Genomic DNA, 16,041 nt, shown 5'->3' on the forward strand with positions numbered 1-16,041 from the left:
CCAGGCCAATGAGAAGAATTAGGCAAGAAACACACAGATGTGCCAGCCTTCTGAGAAGCACCAGCCAGCAACACCTTACCTCTTTAAACTTGGAGGAACGGCTTCATCTCTACCCTTCTACCTCAAAGGGAATCTATGCCAAAATGCTCCAATGAATGGAGGACACACTTGGATTTGTGAACTGAAGTGATACGCAGAATCTCTGAGCCTTGGTTGTTTGGAAGATTGAAAAATCTTGTTCAGCATGGGTGACCACCAAAAAAGCAATCTAAAGCCATCTATATGTCACAACTGAGAAAAACTGGGGAGTTTGTTGTCAAATAAAATGTACTGTTCCGGAAAAAAAAAAAATGGGCAAAGGCCCTGAACAGACATTTTTCTAAAGAAGACATACAGATGGCCAACAGGCACATGAAAAGATGCTCAACATCGCTAATCAACAGAGAAATGCAAACGAAAACCACGAGATCTCATATCACACCCATTAGGTTGGCTAGTATGAAAAAACTAGAAAATAACAAGTATTGGTGAGGACGCATAGAAATCAACCCTTGTGCTTTGCTGGTTGGAATGTGAAATGGTAGAGATGTTGTGAATAATACAGTATAGCAGTTCCTCAAAAAATTAAAAACAGAACTACCAAATGATCTAGCAAATCCTACTTCTGGGTAGATAACCAAAATATCTGAAAGCAGAGTCTTGAGTATGATCTCACTTTCAAGTCAAACTCAGAACCAGAGAGTAGAACGGTGGTTGCCAGGGGCTGGGGGAAGTTGCAGAGATGTTGGTCAAAGGGTATAAACTTTCAGTTATAAGATGAAAAAGTTCTGGGGATCTAATGTATAGCGTGGTGACTATAATTAATAATACTGTATTATATACTAGAAATTTGCTAAGAGAGTAGATCTTAAGTGTTTTCACCATACAAAAAAGCAGGGTCTGGAGAATACACCCATGTTCGTAGCAGCACTATTCATAAGAAGTGGAAGCAACCAAAATGTCTATCAATGAATGAATGGATGGATAAACAAAATGCAGTTTAAACATACACTGGACTATTCAGCCTTAAAACAGGAAGAAAATTCTGACATATGCTACAACATGGATGAATCTTGAGAAAATGCTAAGCAAATTAAGCCAGTCATAGAAAGACAAGTACTTCATGAATTCAACTTACATGACATACCTCGAACAGTCAAAATTCAGACAGAAAGTAGAATGGTGGTTACCAGGGGCTGGTAGGGAGAGGGGAATTGAAAGTTGTTGTTTAATGGGTGCAGAATTTCAGTTTTACAAGAGGAAGAGAGTTCTGGAGATGGGTTTCACAACAATGTGATGTACTAAACACTATTAAACTATACACTCAAAAATGGTTAAAGCGGTAAATATCATGTTATATCTCTTTTACCACTACTTAAATAAAGCAACTTCATTTTTGGGCAAAATTTGAGCAATGAACTACAGGTCAATCATGCTTAAAATACACAACTATCAAGCCTGAGAAAGGAAAAAAAAATACATGGCTAAACAAACCAGACTGTGTTAAAACCCACTTCCAAAGCTTTCTTGCAGATTTATTTTCCCTTCCAAAAAACTCATATGTTAGAACTATATACCAAACTCAGGAACAAAGAACAAACACTTTGACTTTTCAATGAGAAATAACGTAGCACACTATTATTAGTCACAAAATCCACTTACAGTACATAACCGCCAATTTCTTCATTATGTTTTAGTTGACGGGGAGACCACAGTAAAAACACGTATACAGAAGTATTGCAAAATTGATTTCTAAAAGAAATGAAAATATTCGGCCAGATGCTTCTTACCAATATGGATTTGCAGACACCTGCAACAGCCTGACAGGCTGCAGACGTGGGAAAGTCAATGGGCAGATTGGGAAGACCCAAAATGGTAACCAAAGGCAAGAGTCCTTTCTGATTCACAAATTCCTGGCAGTGGTCATCGGTTGTATTGTTGCTCAGAATAGATTCCACAAATTTCATCTAGGTAATAAAAATTAAAAAAAAAAGTTAGAGCCTGACACTTGGAACTAAAATGCCAGCTTGGAATTAGGACAGGGGTAACCTTATAGTCATGAAATCAGTATTTTCTAGAATGTCAAAACCTCAGGTAAGCAGTAATAGGTATATGAAATGACCCCTAAACATCCAGAAAATAAGGAATTACAACTTCTTCCCAATGTATCTTTTCAGCCACACCTAAAGTCACATAATCTGAGAAGCACAGAGAGGTTAAATGACTTGCTCAGGGCCACACCATGAATTAGTGGCAGAATCAGGTCTAATTTCTTAATTTGCTCATTTAGTGATTCTTAAAGATAATGTGTTGCCTCTCCCCTAGAAGCAAACATCACGGATACTTTTCTTCAAATGTGCTCATAATGCAAATGAAACCTAGAACTCTGGAAGTGATTCAGACTAAACAGAGCATTTTGTAAGGGTAAGAAAGTAAAATACGGGAAACAAACACACAGGCAAAAGAGAAACCATCTCTGGAAGTCTGGAAGTGCTTACTGGGCTAGAACAAATGCTAAATGGGCTTCCCCTTATAGGTAAATAACTCTGGGAAAATTCAAACTCTTCCTTTTTTCCTGTGAGACACACAGAAGTTAAAAGAAAACACCACATTATTATTATTATTATTATTATTATTATTGGTAAAAGAGAAGTTAATGGGAAAAAATGGCAAGTAACGGGAAAAAAATATGCTGGGATGCACTCAAAGAACATAATACTGGACTGGTCTAACAAAGCCCATTCTCCTCCTGTTTGGATTCCAAAGGGGAATGAACAGAAAATTGGGAATATTAAAAAAGGGACTGTTAGCTAATTTTTGGCAAATCACACAGAACAAGGTTTATACATCTTTCCCCGCTGCTCTCTGCACTTTAAGGGCCCCAGTGAAAATAAACACAAGTCATCAGACTATTTGGTAACCCCACACATTTTCCAGAAGAGCACACACCTTTACTCAGATTGCCCTACCATTAATCTTACCACATTAAGGATGTAATCCATGAGGGGAATAGGAATACGTTCCTCTGTACCAACAACCCTGTTAAGGGAGAAAAGAGTGAGTTTCACAGAAATTCACAATACCAATGCAAGAGAACAAAGCGAAGAAAAGGAAACCGTGAAATTCTAGTCCTTTCTCTCAGTTAGACTTATAACCTTTAGTATACAGCACAGAAAAAAAAAAAGAAGGAAAAAGAAAAGAGCTGAAATCAATTCTGAAGGTAGCTTTCCTAGCCTGAGTAGGTTGAGAGCACAAAAGGAAAAACCAAGCTTTCACAAACTCAGCACTTATACATATCTCAAAAGAAATTATTCTATTTTAGGCAAACTATTACAGGAGGAATTCATCAATATGAAAATACTAAAAATAAGCATGTTCAATTAAGAGACTATTTAAATATTTGCTTGAAGAAAGGAGCTAGGCAAAGAAACAAATACATAAACATCTTACCGTGTTCTTGCATCAGATTTAATGTTATAGAGAGCAGGAAATGGAATTTAATTTTGGTCAAGATTCCATGCTTAGATTGGTAAACCATTCAGAAAAGTCAAAGTTGGTCAAAGATGAAGGCAACACCCAAGGTCTCCTTCTCTAACAACCTTTTCCTGAACTACCCCAAAATTGTGATCAGGTCCTTCTGCTTCAGATGCTTCAATGATGCATTGAAGATAAGAAGGCTGCAATAATGCCATAGCTGCAGAAAATGCAGCCTTTAGACCAATGGCTACACCTTGGCTTTTGTAAGAAATAAACAGAGGGAAAAACCCCACAAAGTATATTGAAATGAAACAAAATCTACCTAAAAGATAAACCCTAGAAAAGGACAAAACTTGAGTTGAATAAGAACATTTTAGATATAGGCCCTTGGGAGAAATTTGGGAGAAAAGGGCAGAGATAGAAGAAGGGAGAGGTAGGGGGAGAAGGCAGAAAAATTGGCAAAAAATAATTTCGTCTCTGAGCAAGACAAAATGTGAACAAAGATTTGCCAGGCGTGGGGATATGTGGCAGCAAAACGGAGACTAGGCAATAGGCAAAGAGAGTGGAGAGGCATGACGAATGGCTTTAGAGCTAAAATATCTCGAGCTAGGGCTTGGGTAGGATGTTGTGAACATGCTCAATGAAGAATCTGGGGAAGAACTTTGTACAAAGGGAGAACCTATACATAAGCCAGGAGTGAAATGATTCCATGGGAAGATTGCAAACCCTTCCCTGACTGTAAACTTCCTCCGCAGAACCACTGCCACATTCCCTGCTACTTACACCAATTATCCGCCCCAGCTTGACTGCACCTCCTTGGAAAGAACTCAAGAGATCCATCTCTACAGCTAAGAAGTACAGGTATGGCTCTAAGCCCAGGGAGATACCTGCCCCTTTGCAGAAGCCAAATATAATGGTAAAGACTCAAAGCACCATCATGAAATGTACTTTCTTCATTTGCTAGATGGAAGTTGGAGGGAACAAGAGAGAAAACAAACCAACAGTGGTTCTTAAACTCCAGGAATGAACTTGTTCAGTAACCACTTTTCTCCCCACCCTCATCTTTTTGGCTTCTAGGCTCAGGGCATCATATAGGAATAGTAAAAATGATCAACTTTCTTCAGTAGAAATCCCCCTACCACTGGTTTTAAGAAAAGTCATTCTAATCCTAACCTGATATGAAACTTTGACCCATAGCATCTTTGAAACAATGAAAGACTGCATTTCCATGAAGAATGAAACAAATTTATCTTAACTGTCAAATTAAAAACTGCCACCTCGCCGCCTTCTCCAAAACAGACACACATTCCCAAACTTAATTTTAACTCTAGTCACTTTTACATGGGTATTTATGATGTTGGAGCCCTTAATCAGATGTGGAGGAGAAGGATTCCAATTGAGTGTCATTGTACACGGGTACAGGACAACAGATCTCATGTTTTGGGGTTTTTCGGGGGTGGGGTGGAGTGGGGGGAGGAAAATCAGGTCTCTCTTACCACTCCTGAGGAGACACAGCTGCCTTTGGCAAAAGAGCCCTCCCAGTGGGCCACAATTCAGGGAACAACTGCTTCTCTGCATTTGATGCCTTTAAAGCCCAGACAGTTGCTATTCAAGTTCCAAAGACCACATGGATATATATAACCCATTTCTTTCAAGTTGTTCAGGGTAGGTGGTTAAGTTAGGCAAAATAAATGGAATCAATCACAAAAATAAACCATGGTGCCCCAACTGAAAACCTTGGTTACTTACTGGCAAGTATATTCACCCCCAGCAATATCAGTTTTGCTGAGCTCAAACAATTCAGAAGGCAGAAGAAAGAGGCCAAAAGCCAAGTATTTAGAACTACTTGTGGTGAATGCCTTTGAATGTACAACAGAACTCCATGTATTTGGGGTAGACTGTAATGCCTAAGTTTCCTTATTGCAGATTTGTAGCACAAAACCACGTGTCTCAAGATCAAATACAATCAATCATTTTACTCAATGCTAGCTGCTGATTTTGGGGACAAAACCAAGGGAGAAGAACACTGTCTTAGTCTGGAAAAAAAAACAAACTCAAAACTTCGTCAACAGGTGAGTGGATAAATGCTGTAGTATATTCATACAGTGGAATACTATTCAGCAACAAAAACAACATACTGATAGACACAACATGGATGAATCTCAAAAATACGCTATGCAACAAAAGCCAGAAACAAGAAAGTACATACATTAGATATGATATACATATAAGACTCCGTTTATTCTATTTATACGATGTTCCAGAACAGGCAAACTTATTCTATGAATGACAGAAATAAGATAGGTAGCTGCCCCATTTTAGGGTAGGGAAACAGGAAACTTAAAATCTGTACCATTTACTGTATAGGAATTATACCTCAATTAAAATTAATGGAAAAAATTACTCATGCGTGTATTTAAGGCATTGGAAAACAGATGTGGGCATGGGAGACCAGAATTTGTTCGGGAGTCCCATTGAAGAATTTTGCGTTGGGTGGGGGAAGGATACAAACAAGACTTTGGGGGAGAGGGGTGGCACACACTGCAAATTTTTCAAAGCCACTTTCCCATATTGGCAGAAAGTACATAGCAACTCCCACCATAACAACTACCTGGGATAAGGAGATAAAAGAATTTTACCTATAATAGGTAGTGGCTTTCAAAATGTAGGTTGAGTTTAGATAGTCTTTTGTGTTCCCTTCCAGCCCTAATAATCCACGTAATGACCCAATTGAAGCTTGTGAAGGTGGCAGAAGTGGAAAAGTACATGTGTCAATATTTGTGAGATTCTTAGATATGTTATGTGAATGAGGTGCTGATGAACACCCAGACCATGCAGAAGAACATCAATACCATGGAACAGCAACTATTAGAGTCCTTTGCAGCTTAGAAGCTACATATGACTAATACTATGATACAGTATTAATGTTGTGGGTCTAGATTTTAACTATTTCTTCATTCTTGTTCATGTTTCATTAGGCCCAGATCTCTTGGCATTTAAGACTCAGGGACTCCTTAATCTAATACTCTTGATTCATTTTATCAACTCAATAAATAAACAGTTATTAACTGATTACCTACTATAAACAAAGTGATCGGGATACACTGTTGAATGAGACATTGTTCCTGCCTTGGAGAACTATATAGATTAGTGGGGGAAACCATTAGAATATATAAATGATTTTTAACAAAACTGTTGGGAGAACACAAAAGATCAACTTCCTATTTAGAGGTTAAAAAAAGTTCTTTTAAGAATAAGACATTTGGGCTTCCCTGGTGGCGCAGTGGTTGAGACTCTGCCTGCCAATACAGGGGACATGGGTTCGAGCCCTGGTCTGGGAAGATCCCACATGCCGCGGGGCAACTAGGCCCGTGGGCCACAACTACTGAGCCTGCGCATCTGGAGCCTGTGCCCCGCAACAAGAGAGGCTGCGACAGTGAGAGGCCTGTGCACCGCAATGAAGAGTGGCCCCCGCTTGCTGCAACTAGAGAAAGCCCTCGCACAGAAACGAAGACCCAACACACCCAAAAATAATAAATAAATAAACTTAAAAAAAAAACAAGAATAAGGCATTTGAGCTAGACTTGTAGGAATTTGGTAGATGGAAAAGAAGGAGATAGATAATTTGGGGATGGGGGATAAATATGAATAGAATATACAGTGACTCATGATATTCCAAGAAAAGCATGCAGAGTGAAGACATATGAGGGCTTGAGAAAATGTCAATTTACCAAGGCAGCTTAAAATCTGGGCATGTTAGACAAAAGGTATTAAGAAATCCAGGTAGAAAAGTTATATGCAGATGAATGTACACAGCTTGACTCAAAACCACCACCATTACTAACATTCAAGAAATCCATCCCTAGTTTGTAGCCAGGAACAGGAATCCTATACCAGCAGGACGGCTGACAATCAAGGATGTGGCAAAAAAGCACTAAGATTCCGACTCCTTTGCAAATAAAGTCCTGCTTTCTTTTAGGGTATCCTCCTTTTCCAGAAAGAGAACATTTTTTGTGTGTTCGCGTGTAAACATTTTATTGACACACAACATACAAGCAAAAGGTGCACAAACTTAAGTGAACAGCTTGACAGTTTTATACAAATTGAACTCACTATGTTACTACCAGCACTCTAAAACACCTCCTCTCAGAAAGACAACATTTTAATCAAAACAGAAGATGGTGCTAGATGAAGGCAGGGTTGCCTTCTCAGACAATGAAAATATATCTGCCCAAGAAAGCAACATACTTAAAATGTAATGCCTCCCCTCCAAAAAATTCACACCAACAGGCTCATTACTTTCTAGAGTTCCAAGAGGGCATACCTGTTTTGGATTCTAGACCTTCGCTCCTGCTGTCTACTCCACCATAATCTTCTCTTAAGTCCCAAGCCACCCTTTGAGATGAGCTCAAACCCATTCAAATCCACACCTAAATAAAATGCTCATGCTTTTCTCAGAACTACTTCTATATATACACCAAAAGAGCACTTATTAAAGAATGCATGACTGTCCAGAGGGATCATGCCCATTTCGAGCATGAAGGTGATTAAGAGTTACAGCTACAGCATTGCTTTTCATCCCTTGCATGTGAACACTGTAAGCTCGAAGAACCAGGTCTACCAGCAGTCTTTAAGCTCACCCCCCCATCCCCATCTCACCATCCAGGTAATCAATTTTCATGTAGAACAAACCTCAAATAAATAGAAGGAAAATCTACTGTGCCTAGTTACAATCATATAGTACATTCCAAAGCCTTCTGATGTATCTGGAATGAACAGATGAAATAAACAAAAACAGAGACCAACCAACAACAAATCCCTGTAACTCTTAAGAACTTCTTAGGAGATAGGCTTCAAAAGTGCAATGTGTTTAATGTATGCTCACTTATGGAAAACAATCAAGCAGTCAATGACATGGAATACCAAATCAACAAAGGGAAATCCTCTGAAGAAGGCCTTTTAATTTGATATACTGAATTCTGATTGAATTTCATGAACAGCGTTTAAAAAAGAAAGCTTGCTAAAGCAACCAAAACAAACACCAAAGCACAAATGACACACAAGGGTCAAAGAAAGATAAATTACAGACATTTAGGGCCGGAAGAACCTTATAACTGGATCTAATCCAACTCCCTCATTTTTACAGATGAAAACAACATGCTCAAGATCACAAGGCTAGAGAACCTGTCTTGTGAACACTTACTGCTGATTAGGCTCAGTTTCATTCTGCTGGGTAGAATTAAAGCTCTGCATGGCCTGTACTTCCTCTTCCTCCTCATCCTCACTAGAGGCCTCTTCTGCAGCATGATTAGATCTTGGGGGAGGAGCAGTGGCAGTGCCATCTGCCTTCTGGATTGATGGCTTCTGACAGATGTATTTAGGGTCTCTTCCAAGGTTACAGATTTCTTCAAGTAACTGAAAGGCAAAGGAAACAAGATTACTTATTAGTAATTAAGGAATGGGGAGATGACTAACATTTTTGGAGCACTTTCTATGTGCTATATACAGAAGTGCCAAAACACTTTATATACACTATTCCTGGAATATAGTCATTAATTTCATTTTACAAACAAGGAAACTGAAGTTCTATGAAGTTAAATAACTTCTTCAGGGTCACATGGCTGTTAAGTGACTGACTGATGTGACCCCATGTTCTAATTCACCAACCACCAGTAACTCATTTACCAGTTTCAACAATCCTAAGAGGCAACCGGCAGGGCTAGTAAATGTGGAAAAAAAAAAACCCCAAAACAAAAACCAAGCAACAAAGATTAGAAAGGGTAATATGCTTTTACAAACAGAAGCTAAGCCTTGGCAACTTCTTAGTATCCTGTATAAGAAAGCAATACTTAAGTGACTTTTTTGGGGGGTGGGGTAAAGGACCAACCCAAGGACTTGGAGAAAATGAGGCAGAATAATCCTCTTATAGGCACAGTCTAAGAATCCAAATGACCTCCAGTAGGTCTTGCCTTTTCCTAAAAACTCCCACTTCACTGCTCTCTCATGCCCATGGTCACAGCCGTATCACTTCCCACCTTGATGATCGCAGTCGTTGCATCTGTTTTGAGGGTTGGCTGATGTCTCATGAGCTCATCAACAGCACTCCCGAGGTTGGAGGCAGTATCCCCTTAAAGTCAAAAATGGAATTGTTAGAAAGACTGAAGAAAATAGAGCTTGGGCTATTTTTTTTTTTTTTTTTGGTGCCAATATAAGGAGGAAAGAAGAAACTGAACTGGTTGTTGTGATTTTCTAATGCCATGCTTTCTCAAATGAATTCACACCAACCTCTGCAACCAAATCACTGGGGAGGAGGAAAGAAATTTATCAGTCTAGTAAACACATTTTAAAGTAACCATGTATGCTACATTCTACCGTAGTAATCTCTACTGTCAAGTTCTGAACTAGTATTGTAGGGTGAAGAGAGAACGAGAAATAAAAGAACCATAAACCATTAACCCTGACTGCCCCGGTAAAGAATGGTAGTGGCTAAAATGCTACAGTGGTGACAAAGCACATTTTTGAAAACTGGATTCTTTCTGGAACCCCTCCTTCTTGCTACACCTCAATGATCTGGTCTCAAATACACTGAGAAGGAAATCTATTAATTTGTGACTATCTTAGGGACTTGGATATTAGAACAGAAGATTACCAGGATCTCCTGTTGCTGAAGACTAGATGGTGGACCTGAAAATCTACTGCTGGTTTTCTAATACCTATTTCTCACCAGCATTGTAACAGTACATTTAACAGTGAACTGTTGAGAAGCATGGAAATATTATAAGCAGAGGTTAAGGATGAAGTATTCTTTTCTCCCTGCAATAGACTATATGGTGATAATTCCCATTAAGCTTAGCACACCTAGCCAGACACATGATGAAGTGAGGTCAAGGAAGGGTTTCCTTGCCAACTGGTGGCTTGATAATCACCTAACTCTTGGCACAACAGCCAACCAATTATTTATTTAAAGGCAAATCCTTACTTACCTAGAGGATCGGAACTCCTCCTCCTCCGCATGGCTGGGAGGTAATCTGGAGACAGAAGAACTTTGAAGAGACGTTCAAAAGGCTGACACTGTACAAATGACTGAAGACCTCGGGCATTCAAGCAGAGTGCACTGAATACATTTGGGAGGGAGCCAAGGACTTCACGGGTAGCAGGAACCTAGAGAGAAAATAAAGTGAGCTTGAAGACATCTGAAAGAGTCCAGGTACAAAGTTAGGAAACTTTGGCCAGGGGTACTACACAGAGAGATCAAAGGGATCTTGATGACCAGGTCCAAAGGTTTCTTTCTTTTTTAAAAACTTTTAATTTTACATTGGAGTATAGTTGATTAACAGTGTTGTGATAGTTTGCAGGTGTACAGCAAAGTGATTCAGTTATACATATACATGTATCTATTCTTTTTCAAATTCTTTTCCCATTTAGGTTGTTACAGAATATTGAGCAGCGTTCCCTGTGTTATACAGTAGGCCCTTATTGGTTATCCATTTTAAATACAGCAGTGTGTACATGTCAATCCCACACTCCCTAACTATCCCTTCCCCACACCCTCCAATAATTTCAATACTACACGTAGAAAACAAAAGATAGGATTTTCATGCCATAAGACTGCTTTTCAAGTGTGTGTGTGTATATGTCTGTATATTTTATGGAAAGGGGTATGCATGGAACATTCTTTACAGATCAGCAGAAAGGTCTCACGTCTTTGATCAGCAGTGCATGCAGCATGACATCTGTCAATCCATTGTCCTGGAGTGAGGAGAGCAATGATGGTTCTTGAAATACAAACACAGTCACCACTTCAGTAGCTAAAAAAAGGATGAAAGATATAAGAAACTGAGAGATTCTTCACAGGTATTAAAAGCAAAACTTCAAAGGCTCAAACAAAACAAAATAACAAAAAAAAACAAACCCAGAGCTCAATGTACAACAATTTAATCACGTGCATGAGCTTAGTAAAAGTACTAATATTGCCCATCAGAGATTGATCACCATTAGGAATTTAGTGACTACTCTTCAAGATTTTTATGGGGCAATGTATAGGCATGACAGTTATAGTTAGTAATATTGTAATGAGTAGTGGAAATATGCTAAGAGAGTAGATTTCAGGTGCTCTCATCACACAAAAAAGGGAAACTATGTGAGGAGATAATGCTTGACTATAGAAATCATTTCACTATGTATATCAGATTATGTTGTACACCTTAAATATATAAAATTTAAGAAAAAATATATAAATAAAACCTGAAAATTTCAAGATTTTTATGAGCATATTTTGATAAGAATGAGGTTAACTTGTTTTTTCAATTGTAATATGCACCATATAATCTCCTTTATCTTTCCCACGTCACTACAACTCATTCAATTTGAATGGCTGCATACTGTTCTACTAAATACATGTACCACCATGCATATAAACCAGTCCATAATGGTGAGAATTGATAAACCTAAAAATATACCCTTTTTTGTCTGCTTAAGCAGGAAAAAATGTAAGATGGCAGTGTGTGTTTGCTGGGTTAAAGTGAATGTAAACTTACTGATGAAAATGGACAAAATGTCTTCTAAAAAGCCCTTTCAGCAATTTAAAAATACCATCAGCAATGTTAAGAATCCTTGGGTAGGGACTTCCCTGGTGGTGCAGTGGTTTAGAATCCGCCTGCCAATGCAGGGGACACGGGTTCGATCCCTGGTCCGGGAAGATCCCACATGCCGCGGAAAAAAAAGAGTCCTTGCGTATTAATCTGACCAATTTTTGACAGTATATAGAAACGTGCCTTAAGACTACCATTAATGCAAATATGGCAAAAAGAATATGGAAAAAACTCTATGCAAGAGAAAACAGTACAGCATTAATGCATTCATTAAAAAGTAAACAAAAGAGAAACTAGAAAAAACAGAAGAAAGTAGAATTTAGTGAAATTGCAAGCAAAATGCACAAATAATTAAAACCAATAACCAGCCCTCTGAAAAGACTGAAAAAGCTTACAAACTTAAGGGAAACCTAATAAAGAGAGCAATATATATTAGCAATGAAAAAAAGAGATTTAACTGGATTCAGAACAAATAAAATTTTACAAACTGCGTGTTAATAATGAAGTGCAATGCTTTTGTAAGAAAATGTCATAAAAATCGACTATCAAGAAATGATAGCAAAGCAGACTAGACCATTACAAGAATTTTTAAAAAATACTGCCAAGTAACAGAAAGGAACCAAGCCAACAATTTTAGATGTGAGTGTTATTAAACCTTCTAGGAGCAATTAAAACAAGGCTTCCTAACTCATTTAATGAGATTTTTAAAAGTTTCATTTTAAAACCTGACAAGGAAGGCACATGCACATACAATATCCATAAACCATGTATAAAACAAACTCATAATTGCTGATGGCTGAGATCGAAAAGAAACCGGAGGATTTTCAGTTCATGATGGTCAACAGAGCACCTCTCATCAAATGCTATTGAAATGGCAGATATATGACAATTACTGGGACCAACAGTTGTCAATGGCCTTTGGTATTTCTGATGAGCTATAAACTTATGGAAAATTTAAGTCCTTTTTTTTGGGTTTCTATTGGTGTATGACAGACCCTTCAATAGACTTCCATTCGTACAAATGTCTAAATTCTAAGGAGCTATTAAAATTGAATATTCATAAACTAAAATTAGTGTTCTATTAGAGGTTACTAAGACATCAAGTCTGTTATTTTAAGGAGCTCTAACTATTTAATATAATGCTATGTCATAATGCTACTGTGCAACGGGGACAGTTTAAGCCCTCTTTTAAAATTAATAGATGATTAAGAATTCGAATGAACACACTAAAACCAATTAGTTCCAGATGGAACCAAGCAACTAACTCCTAAAAGAAACAACTCTTAAAAAATTTATGATTAAAATCAAATTCTAGGGCTTCCCTGGTGGCGCAGTGGTTGAGAGTCCGCCTGCCAATGCAGGGGACACGGGTTCGTGCCCCGGTCTGGGAGGATCCCACATGCCGCGGAGCGGCTGGGCCCGTTAGCCATGGCCACTGAGCCTGCGCGTCCGGAACCTGTGCTCCGCAACGGGAGAGGCCACAGCAGTGAGAGGCCCGCGTACCGCAAAAAAAAAAAAAAAAAAAAAAAAAATCTAGAAACCACAAAACCCATAAAACAGCAATAATCTAAGACAAAGGGTCTCTTAAAAATAAGGTAATAGTTGGCGATCAAAAACATTTGTAAGGAATTAAAGATTTGACAATGCAATAGGCATCTTGAAAGATTATAAAGAAATTCTCTCAGAAAGTAAGTGACATGAGATCAATATGGTGGTCTAATTAGCTAAACCATAGGGTTTCCAGGAGAGAACATGTAAGTTAAAAGGAACCAAAGGAATTTCCCTGAAGCAGAAAAAAATATTTAGATTTTTAAAAGAGCCTAACTAAGTGCTATGAGAGAACAATGAAAAGAAATAGAACTAAATACATCCTGGTAGGGCTTCCCTATTGGCGCAGTGGTTAATAATGGACAAAAAATGGACAAAATGTCTTCTAAAAAGCCCTTTCAGCAATTTAAAAATACCATCAGCAATGTTAAGAGTCCTTGGGTAGGGACTTCCCTGGTGGTGCAGTGGTTTAGAATCCGCCTGCCAATGCAGGGGACACGGGCTGCATCCCTGGCCTGGGAAGACCCCACATGCCGCGGAGCAACTAAGCCCGTGTGCCACAGCTACTGAAGCCTGCGTACCACAACGAAGAGAAGCTCCCGCTCGCTGCAACTAGAGAAAGCCTGAACACAGCAATGAAGACCCAACACAGCCAACTACCGCCCCCCCCACCAAAAAAACCACAAAAAACAAAAAAATAAGTAAATTTATAAAATAAATGAATACATCTTGGTAAAGTTTGTGAACTTCAAGGGTAAAGAGAAAATGAAGTTACCCACAAAGGAACAAGAACCAGTTTAACAACATGGTTATTTACAATATGTAACATAAGACAGTGGAGAAACGTCCACAAACTTCTTAAAGGAAGTATAACACCCTAAAGATTACCCAAAGAGGTACTCTAACAAAATTAAAAAATGCATCGAAGAGAGGGAAAGCCAAGGGTTACTAAAAAGAAAACAAAGAGAATGCTGAAAAAGAAGTGAAGTTAAGGCAAGCTAATGGTCTTATTTTGTCCATTTTGGCAGAGGATTTTAAAAGTTTAGATGTCGATAAAACAATATAAGGATAGCAATTACAAAAAAGAGGAGTAAGAAAATTAAGATTCAGAATATGAAAAAAGCACCAAGAATTTAGAGCCTCAGGCTTTTGTCCTGCAGATAATTTACCTAACCAAGTGACCTTGGTTTTCAAGACTGTTTAGGGTACTTGGAATAGGACATAAAAGCACAGGGACATACCTTTGTTGAGTAGAAAATCCAGTAAAAAGGGGATTTCATTTATATTATGGATGGCAATCACACGTGATAGAGCCTGCTGGAGAGTTGCTGCTTTCCACCCCTTGACTGCGTCACTCTTGATAAAGGATGGGACTTAAGAGTCAACTCAACTTGAGAGCTGACTGTAGTCATTTTGGCACTGGAGAACACACTTCAATAATGGTTATGTCCATTTTCCATGTTTATAGATTCCTGGGTGGTAGCTAATGGCCTCACTGTTTATTTCTGGTCAATGGGCTCAAAGTAATTATCCCATTCAGGATCATGCCCTATGGGGCCTTCCACATTGGGGATATATTACTGCTCATACTTTGCATATTACAATTGAAGTTTCGTGTCTCAACTCATGCTAAGGCCACCAGAGAAGAAGTTCATTTTAATGCCACAGCTGACTAACTTGCTCACACTTTTTAAATAAGCTCAGATATTACTACCTGTCCTTGGTTCAGTGGGTCCATGAGATGTCCAGTCACCGCAGTCCCCAGACCCTTAAATATGGGCTAAACACCATGGCATCCCCATGACACTGGCCTTAGCCCAAACTATGGCCTCTCATTGTGATCTTTGTGTCCTGTCCTGTCATTGGCATTATGGCCAATGGAAATCCATACCAAGGAATGAACACCCCTTCTCTGACTGGCAAATTCATTTTGTTAAGCCACTGCCTCAATATGCTGGCGCAAATTGCTATGCCCTCAACAAAGATTGGTTGTTAAGACAGGCCTGATCTTGGTTTATCCTTCCTGCCATGCTACTGCTAACAATAGTATTATTATAGGCCTCACAAAATGTTAGTTCCCTTTGGGCTTCCTGGTAACACTGACTCTGATGAGGGTACATATTTTACTGCTCATTCAGTCTGGACATGGGCTGTAAAAACAAGGCATCACTTGAGCTTCCAATCTGTCTTACTGTTGGCAGACAGCAGGCTAACAGAGAAACATAATGGCCTACTCAAGGATGCTCTCTTAAATTTACAAAATGGACAATGGTCTCCTAAATGGGTCTCTCTTTTGCCCACTTTATTCTGAACTCTTAACCTTTTAATTCATAGGGCATCCTAATTAAACGCAATGAGGACCTCTCCATTCCCTTTTCTGGCCACA

The 16,041-nt window shown here is 38.8% G+C and overlaps 1 protein-coding gene across 8 annotated transcripts in view; it reads right to left on the bottom strand.

Annotated features, from left to right (window-relative positions):
* Positions 1–16,041, bottom strand: part of HUWE1 (HECT, UBA and WWE domain containing E3 ubiquitin protein ligase 1) — a 143,248-nt gene that overhangs the window by 65,685 nt on the left and 61,522 nt on the right. For all 8 annotated transcript variants that reach the window (XM_082864978.1, XM_082864981.1, XM_082864980.1 and 5 more), the window contains 6 exons: positions 11,218–11,324; positions 10,500–10,677; positions 9,552–9,643; positions 8,720–8,931; positions 3,021–3,078; positions 1,830–2,006 (listed from right to left, as the gene is read on the bottom strand). In XM_082864978.1, coding sequence (XP_082721104.1) covers positions 1,830–2,006; positions 3,021–3,078; positions 8,720–8,931; positions 9,552–9,643; positions 10,500–10,677; positions 11,218–11,324 — 824 coding nt within the window. The remainder of the gene's footprint in view (positions 1–1,829; positions 2,007–3,020; positions 3,079–8,719; positions 8,932–9,551; positions 9,644–10,499; positions 10,678–11,217; positions 11,325–16,041) is intronic.

This window comes from Leucopleurus acutus, assembly GCF_964270905.1.
Source record: "Leucopleurus acutus genome assembly, chromosome: X".
In the NCBI taxonomy this organism is placed as follows: domain Eukaryota; kingdom Metazoa; phylum Chordata; class Mammalia; order Artiodactyla; family Delphinidae; genus Leucopleurus; species Leucopleurus acutus.